The sequence below is a fragment of the Pelmatolapia mariae genome, linkage group LG17 (assembly GCF_036321145.2).
Source record: "Pelmatolapia mariae isolate MD_Pm_ZW linkage group LG17, Pm_UMD_F_2, whole genome shotgun sequence".
NCBI lineage: Eukaryota > Metazoa > Chordata > Actinopteri > Cichliformes > Cichlidae > Pelmatolapia > Pelmatolapia mariae.
In genome coordinates this window covers 28,437,613-28,457,599 of record NC_086242.1, presented here as the reverse complement: position 1 = coordinate 28,457,599, position 19,987 = coordinate 28,437,613, and the positions used below count along the sequence as shown (strand labels likewise).

At 37.0% G+C, this 19,987-nt stretch overlaps 1 protein-coding gene across 1 annotated transcript; it reads right to left on the bottom strand.

Annotated features, from left to right (window-relative positions):
• Positions 1-12,390: 12,390 nt before the first annotated feature.
• On the bottom strand, positions 12,391-18,641 carry rgs4 (regulator of G protein signaling 4). Its single transcript, XM_063500992.1, has 5 exons — positions 18,489-18,641; positions 18,065-18,172; positions 16,494-16,558; positions 14,534-14,697; positions 12,391-14,157 (listed from the first exon to the last, which is right to left on the bottom strand). The coding sequence occupies exons 1-5, from the start codon at positions 18,530-18,532 to the stop codon at positions 13,912-13,914; spliced, it is 627 nt and encodes a 208-aa protein (XP_063357062.1). The 5' UTR covers positions 18,533-18,641; the 3' UTR covers positions 12,391-13,911.
• Between the last annotated feature and the right edge of the window lie 1,346 nt (positions 18,642-19,987).

The window sequence follows — 19,987 nt, the reverse complement described above, 5'->3', positions numbered from 1 at the left end:
ACAGACTCATGCCTGTTTTTACTGCAGTGCTGTCTCAGAGCCTGAATCTCACGGGCATCCAGTATGCTTTCTGGCCTTGTCTATTGCGCATAGGGATTTCTCTAGATTCTTTGACTCTTATGACGACATTATGTACTGTACGTGATGAGACATTGAAAGTCTTCACAATTTTATATTGAGGAAAATGTTTTCTGATTATGTTCCACAATTTGAAGATGCAGTTTTTCTGCCCTAACTTGTACTAATAGCTAATACTAATTACAGCTCTTTGTTGACACCATCCCAGCTTTTTGGAGACATGTTGCTGCCATCAAACTCAAAAAGAGACACTATATTTTTTTTTTGATTTTTTTAGATTATTTATTTTTAAATCATTATATTCTGGTTATATTTACTTTTTTGGAATAGAGATTGTAGTTCTGCAGGTATTTGATTTTGAAACACCTGCAGAACTACAATTCTACAAGGGATTTCTTTTTTCTGCACTTAATCTGAAACAAGATCTGTTTTTGATTTGTTTGTTTTTTTGCACACTATATTTACACAGCAATCGTTTATACAGGTATTGGAGGTGAAACCCTAACTCACGCATATAACACTCACAATTTGAAACACTTGCCCACAGACAATAAAAGCATAATATGGGCAAAGGTGTATATCACCAGAAAGCTATAGATACAGAAACCAAATTTCCTTTTATGATATATGAATTAGAAACCTTTAGCAGTTGAGTTAATAAGCGAAGCCTTCTAACTGTTGTTCTTTGCATGTATAAAGGAAAGCTCAGATGACTGCCACCGCTGAGAACAGTTTGCACTCTGGCATGCTGGGTCAAATTAAAATGCATCTGATTCATCACACACTAGAGCATCAGTAACTCACAACAGGAGTTAAAACCCATGGCCTGCAGCAGGGTGGATTTACCACAGCGCAGTAAACAGCCATAATAAACTCTCTGCATAGTTACTCAATATAAGAACTCCAAGGTACAGCTATAATACATCTCCATGAAAACTGGAGAGGTAATATAATAGATGAAAATTGTCACGTGTAGCAGAGTAGCACCGCAGCACGTCACCAGTCTAAAGGCCAGATGGTCTCCATACCTGTGAACAGCATACACAAGTTCTGCCTTCAGTCTTATTTGTTACAGAAATACAGCAATAAATTTACTTGGTATAATTTTATGTTTTACTTGTTCCTTTTTGATAAACAACATATTTATTACTCCACCTGTGGGATCATTAAAAAATAAAATGTATATAAATAATTATAATCTGGAGAAAAAGTTCACAAAACAGGCTAAACTATAAAAACCACATAATCCAAAGCTCAGCATTCAAATAGAGTTTTCAGAATAACAGTCTCCTTTGCTAGAAATCATTAACCAGAGACAACCTAATTAAAACCAAATCACTGACTGACCAAACAGAGATTCTGCCCTCTGAAAAGAGAGCGTTAAGTGATGTCAAGGAGAAGAAATACAGACATATCATATATTAAAGGGAATAAACTGTAAATAATCTTAAAAGAATGAATATTGCAACTCCCAAGTCAGTCTCCTTTCCATTCCATTTCCATGTTTTCCATGTTTCTAGATCAATCCAAACCAGATGGTGTGGAGTGCAAGTGAACTCAAAACCCAGTAACAGGGAGTCTGTGGGGGTACTGACCTACATATCATAATCTGGTAACACAAATGCATGCACTTGTTTCACAAAATGAATGATATATATCATATAATTAGATATGAGTGTTTCTGCATCAAAAATATTAATTTAGCTGTGCATGAAACTTGGAAACCACTTACTTTTAAAAGCATGCTGCTCTCTGTATTTACAAGGAGATGACGCATGAGAACGTGCCGTATCAAGAGGGAAAAGAGTGTATCAGTATCCATGGTGACGGATGTTTCTTGCCTAGTGGCAAGCATGGATATTGATATACCTTTTGATTCCTACCTAACTCTTTAGTGTGGAGTGGCCTTCACAGCTGTGTCTACATGTGGATTGACACTCTATGGTTAAGAGGGAAAGTCTTTTATTTGCCAGTTCCAGTCACGTTACACCTGCCCAGCAGACACCCTCTCCTTCACGGGTTTAGCCTTCACACCTGCTTCTTATCAGCTAATCAGCTCCTGACCTGCCGCCTGCCTGCCCAGCTGCATGTGTCTGTCAGATCAAGCTGACAGGATGTATAACATTCACTCCAACTGTGTCCACATACATATGGGTGTATTTTTAAGCTTTGTTTTGTCCTTTGTATACATGCAAACAGACCTTTAGGTCAATTCCAACTGATTTTTAGAGAATGTCTTGCAAGTTGAAGATAGGAAAAGTCCCAAAAATTACTATATCTTTTCCTAAACACTGTTCTTGGACTTTGATGGAAAAGTCAGTGAAGTAGGGGGAATTCATAAGGACTGGGTACAAAATCGGTACTATTTAGGGTACTAAATTGCACTGATATGATATTCCTGTTGCATTGCAAACTCAAAATACATCCCAACGCTGAAGAGCATGATATCCTGAAAGCCAAATTCACTCTCCCAAATTCAGTCCTCTTTGGGTCATTTTTAATGATTAATTTCCTGACAAAGATGAATTATTCAGACTTAGAGAAAGTAAATAAATCAGAGTAAGTAAGAGATTATTACTTTGTTATTATTATTATTTTGTTGTGTGCACTGAAATAGCTCACTAACATTTAGTTATTTATGCTTAATAAACGTGTTATGCGAGATATGTGTGAAACATTAATATGTAACCATAACCGATAATAGTCTATCATCACTATTTAATCATGTAGTAGGCAAAAACTGTGACAGTGATGTCAACATTACGGACACTGTCAGACACCAAGCTTGGACTTCATCGGCTACCAATACCAATATTAGAAACTATGATATCACAAAAAGGGTTTTAAATAGATTATATACACTTAGACAACCTGGTCAACAGTTTATTTAGTAGTCTATTTAGTAAGTTGGTATTTTCATCAACATCAACAACAGACTTTTGGAAGCAATCTCACAATTATTTCCTGATAGAATCAGCTACGATATGTCCTTCAACTCTTTATGACAAACAATCAAGCCTCTGCTTCCTGTTTACACTGGCACATACATGTACAGTGTACACGAATAGTCATTTTATGTTTATCACTATGTTTATGTTTATCCACTTACAAAGATTATGAAGAAAAGAAGCTAGTCTATATTAGATCCTTAAAATTGCTTTATTGTATAAATCCCAGCTGGCTCACCTACCTGTGTAAGTAATTATATCATCGCAAATCTTTTAAGTGTCAAACTTGGCAAAGATGTCATTTTATGGTTTATGACTCGCCTCAGCCCCTATGTGCTTTCCAATAACTGCCAGACTGCTGTTAAAGTAATTATATCACTTAGTCAGCAAATTAAAAGACAGAGCAGTCAGTCCAGTGGCATAATGGGATTAGCTAACAAATGACAAACGAGTGTGACACTTTTAAAATGTATGGTAGCATAACTGGAGGGAAAGATCCGTTTTCATTAGTTTTAGAAAAAAGCAATTTTCCTTTCCTTACCTCAACAAAGAAGGTTAGATCAGACCGGAAGTCCTCCCTTTATCTCACACAGCGAGGACACATAAATTGATTTGCTGCTAAGACTGCACTTTGTGTTCCCCAAGTCTCTCTGCATTACACAATATATTGGATAATGTGATTTCTAAAATGTTGATCTGAGTTAGAAGGGCCAAAGAGAACAAAAAAAGAGGCCCATCGGCAGAAGCCAGGCCAATTGTTTGCAGTGAAAACATAAAAAATCTCTTCTCACTGTGTTTTGTGTTATTTGACAGATCAATGCCACTGCACTTCAAATAAAGGGATCCGTGGAATTACCTGTGTGTACTGCCGATACAGTACAAACAATGCAGCAATTGTCAATTTTAATTACATTTATTATCAAATATATCCATAATGCTAAACGGTTTCAAAGGATGTGCTTTCACCACACATCAGTTGATTTTATCCCTAATGAGCTCTGAGACCTCACCCGTTATTGAACTGAGCTCTTTATTTTGATGTCGGCTGTAAGCCTACACACCTGTAAAGTTTTAGACAGCATTTTCCACAGATATGATTATTTTGTGTCCCAGGACAACAGTTTGCAAATATGGCAAACACATACAAAAACACAGTGTTAAAATTAGGTGTTATAGTTCTGTCATATCACAAAAAATTGCACACATGCAGACCAAAGCATGGTAAAGCAGGTACAGGGGAGTTTCTGCTTAGTGAGTAAAAAACGTTATAAGCATTCCCACAGGGAACTCTGCTCTTGTAGAAGTTATGACATAATGTACGACAGACTAATAGAGCGGGAGTGGAAATGTTGGCATAGTTACTTACAGTATAGAGGTCATTTTTAAAAAAAAAAAAAAAGGTTTTCATTCTGGAGTTTAACTGTGAGTTTTGCTAAGAAGTCCTTATGTGCATGAATTGCTCAATTATTGCCAACTGCGAGAGGACAGAAAAAAAAGCATTAAAAAGTTCAAAAACACATTTTCAACTTTTAACCCAAGAATCAATTTTAGCCCTGTGGTCTTTATTACCCAAACTGTCCTATAAACCAGAGATCCAGATATGCAGACCAAGTAATGTATATAGTTTATGTACTCAGTGTGTGCATGTGCTCGAACAATAGAGATTAGTGGCGTTGCGCGTGCACGTGTCAGTGGGTACGTGCTTCCTTGCATGTATGATCACATTAGAGGACCAGACCCTCCTTTCAGGTTTTAATTAGCAGGCCTCACAGCTGCTTACCGTTAGAAAGGCAGGAGAGAACATCCAGCGATAAGCAAATTAACACTGAGTGAAGCTCTGCTCAGGTCTGGGAGTTTGAGCCTGAGCAGACTCTGGCTGTTATTACAGCTGCAGGCGGAGAAACATACACAAACACAAGTGCTGTACGCAGAGGTGGATAAATCATCAGATTTCGTACTTAGGTAAAAGTAGCCACACTGCACTTTGGAAATACTATGTGGACAAAGCAGTCATTTACATTTTTACTCAAAATAAAAAGCATCAAAATTCACTTAATGAAAAAAAGAGTAAAAACATTCATTATGAATAATGGCATATTTCAGACTAATTTATGTTATATTTGTAACTTGTATTCATTCATTCATTAATGTGTCCGTTTCTTTAAATTTGAAAGTGCAATAGATGCTACTTGTAGCCTACATTTAGTCCTTGTTTTTTTTTTTTTTTTTCTTCTCAAACTTTCCATCGCACCCTTTACTAGGGAATATTAATAAACTATATGAGAAAAACGGACATAGACAATGTGACTTTACCCACTACATTGTTAGTGTGCTTGCCTGGACTTCCACTTATCCTGCACTACATTCAGTTCATTTCAGTTTGTGTACCAGAGGAGGAAAATAGTGGCACAGTCTATGGTACAGATTTTCTTTTATTATTTATTTTTAATGTACAAAAGAGCAAGAGCGCAATAGTAAAGTGCAAACTTTATCCAGGACGGAAACAACTGCATTAAACAGCTAACCTCAGCTCTTTGCAAGCACCTGTATAGACATCATGCTAATGCTAAGCTAGCTAAGAACCCAGAGTGATGTTAAAGCTGAGTGCACGCTGACCCCAGCCCAGCAGCCAGAGCCTGAACTTTAACAGGTTACAAACTAATGCGCAGTCATGCTGCAGCCTTGTTTTCTACAGTTCTACATTGATGTATTAAAAGTAGAGTCCCTGTGGAGATTAAAGTCTAGGTTTTGATATTTGCTGTGTGCTGTCGGCTTTGTGCTCACACCCAACTACAAAGAGAAAGATCATATGTGTGTCCTCATTACGATAGGGATTTGTGTTGGTTTTTGGGGTGTAGCCTCAGATTTATATTGTTGACTGGTAATTATAAAACAATATTTTTCAGATCATTTTACATAAGGAAATGAAAAAGAAAGGCAACGAGTAGCGTAACTAATCATTCTCTCATGGGAGCAATTAAGTTATGTACTCCATTGCATGTAAGAAGAGTTCTGTGTAATATGTGTAATAGATTACTTTTTTGAGTAATGACTCCAACAGTGATGAGAACAAAGAGGGGAAAGGTCTCCAACAGGCACAAACATTTGACCACACAGCATGCACAAATTCTAATTTTCATGACTTTGATGTCATTGCTATGCTGCTTAGTAATGCTGTCCACCCTCTGTACACTAGAGTCGTTAAAAAGGGAGACAAAAGCCATGGAGAATAAAAATGTTTCTGTACCAGGCTTCAAATGTGCTTTTTGACGCCCTGAAGTTAGCCATTTTGACATGGGAGTCTATGGGTACTTTTTGAGTTAGCCTTAAGTGATCATGTTAGGAACTGTAGTTTCTATCTTAATTTACCACTTAGTGTTCATGGACCTGACAAAAAACATGTTTGAACTTGACATTCATTTTTGTACAGTATATTACACCACACCTATGCATTCACTGAGTCATATTTTTATAGTTTTTAAACATTAAAAAGTGCCATAGGATGTGAACCACCTTGTAAACGATTACATGCTGTAGTCGTAAATGTCAGTGAACAGATATTATTCCATCACATAAACTTATGTAATTTTTTCCAAAACAATGTCCGTTTTTTGATTTATGGACATTTTTTCTTCAATCAAGGCAACGCTGCAGCTTCATTACAACCACATCAGCAACTTTAATTTTTAAATCACAAAGTAATCCAGGGTTTGCTCGGTAGAGTCAAATATTCTGATCACCAGGCTCTATGATTTTCCTTTATCTCGCTTACCTTGGCACTATGATGTTTTCCACTGAGATCCAGAAAAAGTGCTGAGGAAATGATATAGAGGCTTTTTTCCCTGAAAGGATTTAAAAGTACAGGTCACATATCTAAACACAACAGGGAAATGACCAGAAAAAGACAAAAGATTTGAGTGTACGAGAAAATAAAGAGAGAAATAGACAGATGTGCACTCAAGAGACAAAACAAAAGAAAAAATCCCAACAAAGAAACTCCCAGGAAATGAAACAACTTGGCAGAGAAAGGAACACTAGAAATACTAAAGGCATAGCAGTGACCATAACTATTCAACAACAATTACCCCCCAATAGAAGGGTCATTCAATCATTTTAATTATTTATATTTGTTTTCATGCTGTTGAAAGGGGTTTTTTGTGCTTTAAAAAAGTTTCTCTGATTTTCTTCTTTGTGATGTCCTCTTTTATATTTTCCTTTGAGCTACATGTCAGTTTTGTATAAGACCTACTTTTGCCTTCAATTAACCTTTTCCAATTCCTCCAGCCTATATTGTGCTTTATTTACTTTTCTTACACCAGTGAGAATACCTGTACACTGTGGCTGGAAGAAAAGCGAATCATTTCTGTTTGTCTTTCCACCAGGGCTTCACATACCCTGTATTTTTCTGAAAAGCCATTTTCTCTGTTTTTCTTTTCTGTTGCTGGTCTGTTACCTGGAGAGATGGATGATAGCACTAAGAAAAGCCAGGTTAACTTGTTTTATCCCTGACCATACAGACCTTCAACAACCCACAGCTTTTGGTATAGTTTCAATCTGCATGGTGGAGAAATGCAGCAAGCAGCATCATACCTTCTACATTTGTAGGCTAAAGCAGGACCACAGCTGTTTTGGTGGTCAGCTGTTAATGCTATGACCTCTGTGGCTGCTGTGATGTAAAAGGAGGCGGTACACACCCTTGAAGTCATATATGTTGTTCTCTCAGCAAATGTCATGTGGACTGACAGAAAAGATTCTCCTGGTGCTGCAGAGGTTTCTCAAAAATAGTGCTCTTTTGCTTTTTCTTTTAAATATAGGGTGAAAAATGTTACATAGGTATGTTTTTATACCTTCTGTAATAAGAACCACGTGAGGAGGACCTAAATGTGGGTCAAATTTCCAGGTGATAATCATAATTAAGGATGGACAAAATACATAAATAAATAAAAACACTTCAAAAATCATAAGGAAATAAACACATGAGTATGTCAGCATCATGACATCATCGAAATGTGTGCAGTGTTTCCCATTAAGAACATACCAAGCAGACAGTTAGACCCATATGTTTCAGTTAGATTTCATAACACATTTATTACTTGATAGCCAGACTGCCAGGTTAAAGTACCATTCTTATGTTCTGCTTGGTCTTTCACAATAAAATGCAGAGAAAATGTTGGTAGAAATCCAACAAGAAAAAATAGACTTAGAGGGTATTTACTGCTTATAGTCCTTCTCAGCAAGCAATAAACAATCGGGTTGTAATTGAAAAGTTTTCAGAATCTGCTTCTAAATGTTAAACATTTCTCATGGAGATTTATTGCCACGCTGTCCAGCAGAGTCAACAAGAATGAAGAACAAGCAAAAACAAACCACTGACAGTGTTTATGCCAACAGCAGGCCTTGCACACACTTTTCCAAATCTGCACGTTGTTCATCAGTGTTATACAATTGTGACGTTTCTCTCGGAATTTTTGTGGTCTTCCTTCTGAAGTCTGATGTCTAGTTAGCAGACTGTTGGGGCATTTTTTACTGTCAGCAAGAGGCCAGGTTTCAACATAGGGTGTGAATGGTGTGATGTGATCAATGTGAAGTTGCTGAATTTTCTGGTAACAGAAATAATTTCGGGACTCACTGGTGCATTTAATTAAAAATAGTCTTTAGTAATAGCTTTCTCACAGTGTGCTTAGTAAGTATTGCTTGAAACATGAGCATTTAAATGTGGAGGTTTGTTTTGATTCTGATGCTGAACTATTGTGGAGTTTCTAATCAGCTGCTGAGATCAGAAAAAGTCCTTGAATCATTGGGAAAACATGTTACTGGAGGAAATAAGGGGTGAGTTTCAATGACAGGCTGCAAACTGTACTTGGTGATTGAATGGATGAGAAGCAGAGACACTTCACCACTTAGGGAAGTTAATTCTAGGATGTGAAGCCAAAAGGACCAAAAACAGAAAAAGGATCAAAAATCCTAAATGTTTTCAGTTTCCTGGCTGAGTTTTCTCATTTATTTCTGATGAAGCTGCCTTTGCACTGCAGCATTTCCTTTGCAACTTCTGCTAAGATTTATCCTCAAAGGTCACTGTGCAGGGTTACAATTTCTACCACAGTGACAGTGGGTCCAAAATGAAAGGCCAAGGTTTTGCTCAACAGCTCATGCTGAGAGTATAAGTGCAGTCCGTGTACTCCCACGGAGCATATGGATTGGACAGGCAGCCAGATTTGACAGGGGGCATTTGCCTTATTTCACGTTACTTTCTTTAATAAATAAGGATATAAATAATGAATAACAGAAATAAAAGAAAGAAAGGTGAGGTTACTTAAGAGAGGATATGAACTAAGGTGCAGAGTAAAGAATAAATAAATAAAATGAATTGTTAATATAATATGTAACCTAAACTGTGGACCAGTTTTATAGGCTACACAACAAATTCATGTAATAACAACCTAGTTTAAAACACATCATATATGCACAGTATGGCCATAGAAAAATGTAGAAAGAGTTTGCAATTTTGATTGAGATCATGTTTTAAAGCCAGCCTCACAAGCTGATGATGACCAGTTATTACAGTAGTTCTAAAGGGACAAATGAAATGTGCTTCCCAAAATCGGACTTGCATAGACAGATGCTCTCTAAAATCAGTGCAATCCTTAGTCAAGCTGGTAACAGCAATGGCTACATGCTCACTAACCAAATTGTGTTAAGTTTTTTCATTAACAAATTTTTATAATTTTAATCACAGTTGTAAAAGTTAGTCAGACCGTATCGTGATGCTGCTGAAAACATTAGCAAACAGTTGTTTGCTGTCTTAGCTCAGAGACTGTCCTCTATGCTATAGCTGCATTACATGTTCACATATAAAGATCAGAAGTACTATGTTTTAATATTTGTTTTAAACAAAGGAGTCAACATTCTCTTTTGGTAATAGTCAAGATGATCACTCCCTAACCATAAATTAGCAACAATCAATAGGCTTAATGTAAAATGGTAATTACTTAACTATTAATAAGATTTTTAAAAAAAAAACAAGCCCAGAGAAGTTTATCTACTAAGCATTTTAGAGTTTCACAGCTAATAGTTTTAATTTTGCTAACTACAAGCTACCTTTTAAATGTAGTCATGTCATTCTTATCAACCTTGATCCTTGATGTGTCTCACTATATTTAGATTCCTAACATTCTAAGAGGGACAAATTAGCTCTGTGTTAATTGTCATAATACATCCATCAGTTCCTCTATTCATTTTCTTAACCATCTCTCCAATTCAGGGTGCCAGACATGCTGGAGCCTAGCCCAGCTATCATCCCAGACAGGTCGCCTGTCCATCGTAGGCCACAAAACATAAACAGTTTTATAATGATTTAAGTTTTATTCATTTATATTGACCATTCTTTAGAGAATGACGTGTTTAATAGTCCTATATTAATACTGATACAATGTTCCCAAAGCAGCCCAAAAAAACAAAGTTTCAAGAGCTGATTTCAACAGTTCAACAACTAAAACCATATTATCTTATATTTATAATTAAATGGCTTAAAGAAGGAATCGTTCTTGGAACAACTAAAGAAATAAAATTTGTGCGTGACTGGAATTCACAACGCCTCAAATCATTCATCAGAGTGACCAGAAAAAATACTTGATTAATGAACTAATTTGTCTCGTGTTTGGACCTTCCCATCACTGTGCCCCAGTACTGGTATTGAATGAAATCAGAAAAATGTTAGCCAGTGGTACTGTAGCTCCAGTCCCAAGTGTGTTTGTCCAGATTCCTCATCCCTGGTCCTCACTTGTTCTCCAAACTCCTCTCACACTTTTACATTTTAGATGACAGAGAAATATTCACACAAGCACACCAGTGGATTTATCACTTTCTTGTGATTTACTCGAGCTGCAGAATTCCTGCATGTTGCAGCTGACGTACAGCAGTATATCAGACAGAAACGAGAATGTGTGTCTGTGCAGACACAACTATGTGTGCATCCTTTTCTTTCTGTGTTTGCAGAAACCTTCCACAGGAAGGAATCTTACCTTAAACAACATAAGTCTCGTAACAACAGTTCAGTCATGCTACCACTAATCCCACTTTGAAGCTCATCTGGAAGGATGCTCTTTAAGTATTAATTCAAGTATTTTTAGAGATTCTGCCTCTATTAAAGGAGCAAGGCACTTTATATTCTATTTTGGTGCTCTTACTAAGCAGCAAAGCAGGCAGGCAGAATTACCCAAAAGCAAATATTTATGCATGTTTGCCGTCTCCTTGTCTGTACGAGTTAGATTCCCAGATTAGATTTGATCAGTTATTTACTGTGTAGTTGCTCATGCTCTCAGATATGTTCCCCTTAAATAGGCATCTTTATGCAGTGGGTATGAACACAGATGCTGTAAACACTGTTCACTTCAATGAGGCACATCCAAACAAAAAGTTGGTCCAGAGTATGAATAGTGGAGCTTGAGGTCTGAAGGTTATTTGTAGCTTCTTGTAAGTTTTGAAGTTTAAAATTTAAACTGTTTAGTAATAGAATGTTAAATTGTAGACAGTGTATTAAACACCTCTATAAATTATGCTTTCATAACAAAATGATCTAATCCTGATGAAACCCGTCTTTCCTATGTGTGAAATGTTCTCTGGTAATTTTTCAATAATAACGTTACCTTCTGATAATCATCTATAATCTGCAGACATTACGCAATCAATGCTAGATATAGAAGAGGCCACCTTTTCCCTGCTGATTATAGATGATTACTGTCTGATTATGAAGGGACAGATGAGGTGATGAGGTCATGAAAAAGTTCTTTTAGACATCACAACAGAAAGAGTCAACTGGCATCAAAACGTGTGTTGATCTCTACATGAAATAAAATGTTATCAGTTTACAACCAATACTGCAAAACACAGTTTTTATTTAAACATTAATTTAATCATTGCTCTTCATTAAAATTTGATTTAAGATTTTTTTTGATTCAGTAAAATAGCATAAATTAACTTACATTTATATGATGATTTTCTAAGTACTTCTTCCTCCACATAGTAGCAGAGGGGATCATCTGATTGTTGGGTTTTTCTTATATATTTGAGTTTTTACCTTAAATCATTAGATGCCTTTTGAGAATTGTTGTGAATTGGTACTCTATCTATAAATCTGAAATAATATTAAATTGCATTAATTGAAATTATGTCATTTTAATAATCAATCGAGCCTCATGTCCTTGGTGATCCATTTGCTAATATGACACAATATGTTTGATGTTTGATGAGTCATAAGAAGTGTAACTGTGTAACAAAGAAGTGTGTGTTTGAGCTTATCCTCCAGCAGCAACATGTCACACACAAACATACTGTTCATGCCACATTTATTTACTTCACATCTTGTTACCTATAGTTACAGGAGAATTTCACCACTTGTGTTAGTCAGCTAGTAGGTACAGAGGACAGCTATTATTTTGACTGCCACCTTCTCTCAGCTTCACATTTTAAAAGAGCATCTGCAAGCTAGTACAACTCCACAACACTTTCCACGAGTGGCATCACCAAAGCTCACAAAAAACAAAAATGTGAATACAACCACAGATTTTCATCATTAAGCACAGGGTTTTATTTGGGAGTAGCCATATACAGAAATAGGACAATGACACATGTTCTTTTACATATAATATGTAGTTTTTTATCATCACAGTATACATTTAGATAAGACATTGTAGAATGTGTGGCCACCAAAAATTTGGTCAGTTAAAATGAACACATGATCAAATACTGTGCACGAATGGCATCATTAAACACTGAAACCAAACAGCGCAACTTCTAAATGCTTTAAAAATATATCCTACTCCATTTAACAGACTCTATGACAATTACTACTTCTACTAATATTAAAACATGCCTAAAATTCCCACGAGAACTAGTCAGTCGGTGTTTTCACAGTGCAGAGATCATGTCAGGATGTTTAAACAGCAGAGGCAGCTGTTACCATGATAAAGTGTTGAGATATACACCGGGTTTTACTCACTTGAATAAACAGACATCAGTGTCAACCATGGGCTGTTGTACAAACATATGGTATTAAATAGTGAGTTGGAACTTCAAATGACTATATAAAGCTTTTTTCCATTACCACTAAATTGTGAGGCCATAAGTCAACACGATGGAAAATAACCAATCTGTGACCATGTTGTGACACCTAAAACTAACTGCAAAGCCAATCAATACAGTATACGTGGTACGTTGTTGTTCCAGCTGTACCAGGGTCAATTATTACTTTATATTTATAATTGTATAAAATTGTACAACATTTAAACTTGGAGACTCTACTCCTATACACAAGGGAATTGGGGCATTATTTAAAAAGTGCTTGATGTATTAATTTAAATATTCAGGTCTGTACATAGCTAAACTAGTAATCTGTGCCGTTCCATTGAGAAAATGTTCCAGTGGCACCAGTTTGTGTGTCTGTTGGCTGGAGGTAGCTTTCAATAGTTTTCTGTTCTAAGTATCAAGATAACCTGGTCACAGCTTGGAGATCAGATTGTGTTTTGCAATTAATCCAGAAGGAAAACGTCACAATGCAATGATGTATTTACATTCTCTGTTCCCGTGTGCATGGAAATATTAAACATCCAGTCAGTCTGTAGAACATTTCACCTGATGAATGCAAAAATGGGAAATATATAAATATTTACAAGAGTGACCACATAAGCCCAGAAATAAAGAGCAAGTATCAAAAACAGAAGAAAAAAAAACTACCTCACATGAACCTTCATCAGACATCTTCAAAACCATTCTTCCTTCCTTATCTAGAAACCCTGAACACCCCAGCAAACCTATCATTCCCAGTGTCAGCCCTAACTGACTGTCGGTCTTTGGCACCTGCTTCGAGCTTTTCCTTCTTTCGTCCTGACTAAGCACCACCAGCTAACACCTGACTGCTGTCAGTCATGTCACAGCTTCTCTTCTCTTTCTTCTCCCGAGCAGCGTTGCTCTGTTGTTGGCACAGATCCTGGATCAGTTTGGATTTGAGAAAGCGCCTATAGGAGTCTTTCGCCATCAGTGTGTAGATCATCTTCTGGGCATCGTCAAAACAAGAAGGGCAGGCGTTCTCGACGTTCTGTCTTGTTTTTTCTCTGGTCGCTGCATCTAAGTTTACCTAAAAGGTCACAGAATGAAAGAAAAGTGAAACGTACTGGTCTAATGTATTCACTTATCAAGAGCCTAAACTTTTAAGCTGCCACAGAGAAACAGCAACTGTTTTTGGTAATAGGGATCATTGCTGATGCGAGGCAGGAGAAACAGATGGGCTTATCAATAAAATGAATACATGAAAAAAGTAAAGAAGAAAGATATCTTAAAAGTAAAGGTGGACTATTTTTTTACTTGAAGGTAAATGTTCAGGTATAGTATTGGGGTGTGGGGAGTCATATTTTACCTGCCCAGCAAGTAATCTTCTTTTATGTAGAAGGATTTTATTCTTATTAATCAAATTGATTTTGTTTGTCATTTTATTTCAGTATTGTTGTGATTACCTCATTAGGAGCATCTGCACCAATATATTTCTGGTAGATCTGCTTGGCTCTGGTTGCTAGCTTGGTAGGTGCAGTCTTCTTGTAGTCCTCGCAAGCCATCCAGAAGTCCATGTTTTCCTCACTGAACTCCGACTTTAGGAAGCTGGTGAAGACTGTGCGACCCACTAAACACAGAAAGAAAAATGTGTCTCTTTTGATCCAACCGTACTCAATAGTCACATAGTCCATTTATTTATTTATTCAACTTAATAACTTTAGTTAATATATATTTGTTATTAATAAACTATTAATTAATAACATTACAATTAATAATGTTGTTTACTAGTTGGTAAATTGTTTGTAAACCAGCTGGAACTTTCCAGTAACCATTAAGATCATGTTCACAGATGACCTTTGTAACACTTGTATAAAGCACATGTAAGTAGCCCAGTGACATGGCGATTGTGTAATTCAGTGTGAACCTTGTGTCCTGCTTCTCTAACTGGTTAATTTAGTTTATTTATGTTTATTTCCTCTTTCCTTGTTTTTTTAGATTTAGATAAAGTTTTGGTCAGAATTTTGGCAGAGCGAAATTTAATTATATAAACTTACATTTTAACACTACTAATGATTAGTAAAGACTATTCTTTTTTTGTGAAATAAGTCTTTACCAAAGTTTAATTAAGTCTCAGTTTAAACATTGTCGTCATTGTAAAGCATTGCCAAAAAGATAAAGCAGTGTGTTAATGAAGCAAAATGAATAAGCCTCACCAGAGTGTAATCAATGCTCTAATATAATGGTGTGGCAGCCTTTGCACTCATCAAAGCCAGTCTAAATTTTCTAATTTGGCTGGCTGCCTGATGAATAATGCAGCAGAATTAGATAGAGCAGTCCAATTTCAGGTACCAGCACCTGCCCAGACTTAGTCAAAAATTATGCCACCTCCCCAATAGGAGTTTTAATCAGCTCCCAACTGCACATTAGTTGCCAGAAAACAATGAATCATGAATACATAAATTCTGAGTGCTGGGTAAGAATTTTACCAGCCTTATTTTTTTGCAGCGTGTCCAAGTGCTGGACTCCAGTTTTACATTGCTTTGTAGCATGACACGAACACGCCACTGATTTACTTTATATTAAAAAGCTACATCTTGTCTCACATGTCTAACATGACTACAAGAAGAGTTTGAGAAGACCTTTGAGGTCTCAATATGGTAAACAAATGAAGGACCAGTAGCAGCTGACAGATGTAGTAGGGACAGCAGAAGGAAGCCATAACTATGTTGGAGGTCATGGAAAGAAACAGGTCAGAACTCCACTGGTTCCCGTAAGGCCGTTGCTCCCCATGCACACGCAGACAATATGATTCTCAGAGGTCTTATGCGTCCGCACGCACACACACACACGCAGAGACACACACACACACGTGCACACTCTGCACTGGTCAGCACGCCCTGAGAGGCCCTCTAGTAGTGCCTCGTGACACGTAGCAAAAGCTAGAGCATGAGAATGTGCTGGAAAGTGCTTGAGTGTGTGTGTGCTCCATTTGCGTGTTTGTGTGTCCCAGCCAAGTCCCCTTAACTTTCTTTTAACAGCAGTAATGAGCACAGTGATGATACTTAATTAGCCAAACCCAACCATCTGCTATGCTGCGCTTATTTCAACTCTGCAGCTTGATTTTCAGCATCACTTTTGGGATTACCAAAGCCTTACTGTCAATCCTTAGAGTGATATGCTAAAGCCAGTTTTTCCCATGATTGCAACTGTATTGTACTACATGAAAATGATTAAATATATAAAGCCACAGGCACATTTTGTTGAGAACAAATGAGTGAAGCTTCTGCCGTACAGCTGATGGCATTATTATTATTGGGATGACAAAGTCAGAAGTTCTTCCAGCTAGCTTTGGATTAAAAGCCTCATCTGATTTGTTCTAATTCAGATCCAGTCTTTTATGTGTGAAACTAATGTAATACTTACTTTCACTGTTCAGCACATGGCTGAAAGACTCCTTCCATTTCTCCACCTCAGCTGTATTAGGCACCCTAAAACACAAATGATCAATGCCATTTTAAGTAAGGTTGCACAGAAAAACATTTTTACATAAAGTACATATGGACATTTTCACCTTGTCTCTCATCTAGTCTTTTTGTTGTACTTTCTCCAAAAAGGTGAAGTAGCCACCAAACATCTCTTAACAACATAGCAAAACATGACAACAAAGATATCTGTATGAGATATCTTTTGCTGTAAATAGAACAACACATTCAAATCCCAGTCACAACAATTCAATTATCAAAATTACAGCAAATCAAATCATGCCAATGGACGTCATCTGACAGCAGCAAGCCCAGACTATAGTAAAATGATAATTTTCAGTTATAAAAGACTAATATAGTCAGCATTTAGAATCATAATTTGCATTATACACAACGTTATGTAAGCGCCACATCGAGTCTTTGTGTTGTGCATAGAGTGATTGATATTGCTGCTGTGCAATTATAGCAGGAAAACTGAATATTGATCATCCATAGCTGTCTCGGGATGCTGCTAAAAAGCAAAGGTCAATGCGAGCAGGGTCAATGCAAACGTTCTCATAAAGAACAATAACAGGCTTCCCGTGGGAAGACGTGCTCTGGAAGTGTAGAGAAATCTGATACATTGTGCTCTTCAGTAACACAATTCGATTTCAGAATTTATACAGAATTTATCAACTATAAAAGCTTAATGACTGTTAGCCACACAAGTCATCACATCTATGTCCAATTACAGGAGGCACTGGCTATGCCACTGGGCCAATATGAGAAAAAAAAAAAAAACGTACTAAATCATTTATTTTCCATGAAATGAAATGGCTCTTCAGCCTATTGCGTCAAAGTGAGCTCATCTTCTACGTGGAAAGATCCATCCATCTATTTTCTAATCACCTCCCTATCTCTTTCCCAACAAGCCTCAGATAACAGAGAAGTCCTGCGAGTTTCAGTGATTCATTTAGAGGCACATCAATATTAAGGGTCTGCAACTTGAATTAAAGCACGAGCCAGGATTTTCTTATCTGTGCCATGTTAGGTGCTAGTCGCTGAGTTTAAAGTCAAAAATAAACTTAATTCAGCTCTGCATCAGTCTGAAGGAGACTGATCTAAAACAGACACCGCCATCACATTTTTAAGCAGTTTCAACTCCTTCAGATTGGAAACGCAATATACTTTTTTAAAGCAGCATGTGTGGCAGGCTTGATTTTAGTTTTCATCATAAAAATTCTCTCTTTCGAAGGAGGCTTGATGTGCAACTTAGCACATAGAACACATCTGTCCCATCTGTAACAACCGAAAATAAAATAAATAATAACAACAAAGGTTGATCAAATGGACCAATACGGCAATGCCATGATGATCCATTTGGCAAAATAAATCCATTTGGTATCCTTGTTGGTCTTCAGACAACAATTCTGACGGCTAAAGAACCAAATGGGACAGACAAAAAAAAACAAAAAACCATAGAACACATCTTTTAAACAGCAAATTCAGCTGAGAGAGGCTTGTTCCTCTAACCTTTTTGCAGCAGCCGTGGTTGATTTTTCTTTCATCTGCTTCTGATCTGCTGCTTGAGGTTCAGGCTTCTGGAGTAAGAAGCTTATTTTGTGCTTGATGTCTTTGGCACTGTGGAGAGGCAGAACGAGAGGACCGTGAGCAAAATGCATTTCAGAAAATGTCAGTGTGTTTCCATTAGTGATATCTGCACAGAGACTTCCTTTATCTGTGTAAACAAGTGGTTAACAGCTTGCCAGCTAGTTCCTCTTTTTCCATATTTAAATTGAGATTTTGAGTTGCTGCTGTAAAATAACAGCTCTTTCATTTTTTACATGTACACACATCATATTCAAAAACAATGTTTTAATTTTTTTTCTTTCTGTCTTTCTTCTTTTTCTGAAATAATGCTTTTATCCACCTGTTGTTCAAGGAATATTGCACTTACCTTTTCAAGCATGTCGCAGGCAGTGTTGCAAGTCCTTTACACATGATGGAAGGTTAAAAATCTAAAAATCCAAAGTCAGTTCTGTTGTTTTAAATGACAACAGAGAGGCAACCACACGGTTGTGAGCAGCGGTGTTTTTGCAAGAGTCTTTCAGTATCACACAGCAAGCTGTGCTTGTCTCCACCCCCAGCAGTGGTTTTATACCTCCAAAATGGACTGACAATCCCACCAGACGGGCGAGGGGTGGGGTGGGGGAGTGTAAGACAGTTAGAAAGGGACAACAGAGAGGGAGGAACAGAGGGAGAGAAAATAGGGGAACATTTACAACAGATGGGATCACATGTAACCACAATAAAGGTGTTTTTCACTGAGGGATTTAAGGCATTAGAGAAACTGGTGAAGTCATACATCACGTGGAAGAAAACAGAGCTTTTTCAAACCGAGCAAATCTAAAATCCAGACCTGGAAATTGTCACGGGACTCTTGTTTTCAATGCATTCTGTGAGGTCATTGTTGGAAAATGTGACCTTTGTTGCTGGACCTACTGTTAACTCAGCTTACAGCAGCGAGTGTTTATATTCAAGCATTAACAACCATTTTTTTATACTACTGTACCTAAAGAGAATTATGTGCTACATAGCATTATTAATAATGTGATGCATGCAATAAACACATTTCAGTAAATTAGATGATTTCAGGATCCAATTATAATCTCATCAAATCAATAATTGCCTTGAATGTTTTGCAGCAGATCTGTCCACCAGGACACTTGTATCAAAACTCCCACAACTCCCTACCAGACACAAATGTTATAACGTTTATAATATACAGTAATAAGCATCCTGAATAACAGTTTATTATGTGTTACAGAAAACAGTAATGGTTTCATTCCAGCAATTTGGCCATTAGAGATTTATTTACAGTAGATATCTTAAAAGCATCAATATGGGACTTAATCCAATGCGTTGTTAATTGGCACTCTCTGAGGATAACTCTAATGAACACTGCAGCCATTGTAACTGTTGGTCTCCTTTTTGTTGGCTTACTGCTTACTGAGTCTTTTCTCTCTACTTAGCTAAGCAACTCATGTCATGACATGATGACTACCTTGGAGCTGTTGTTTTGAAGAGTTTACAGCCTGAAAATGAATCAGTCTGAAAAGTAATTATGCAGTTTTCCCATTCCTTCACAAACACAATAACTGTCTCTCTGTGTAATTCTAATTGTCCTCATCAGGTTTCTCATTTCAGGATTTGGTTTATAATTGAAAATACAAAACAATACTCAGAGTTTCACTTTCTGGGTTCTCCGTGGTGGTTTGACTGTGCCATTAGCTCTGTGGAAGTCTACAGCCAGGGATCATATAGCACATATCCACATGGACACATAGTCAGAGCAAGACAGGAAACCAATGCTTAGCTAGTTACAGGTAAAAATAGAGATAAGTTACAGTGACAAAGTAGTGAAAGCAACCTATAGGAAAGGATGCTGTTCTATGG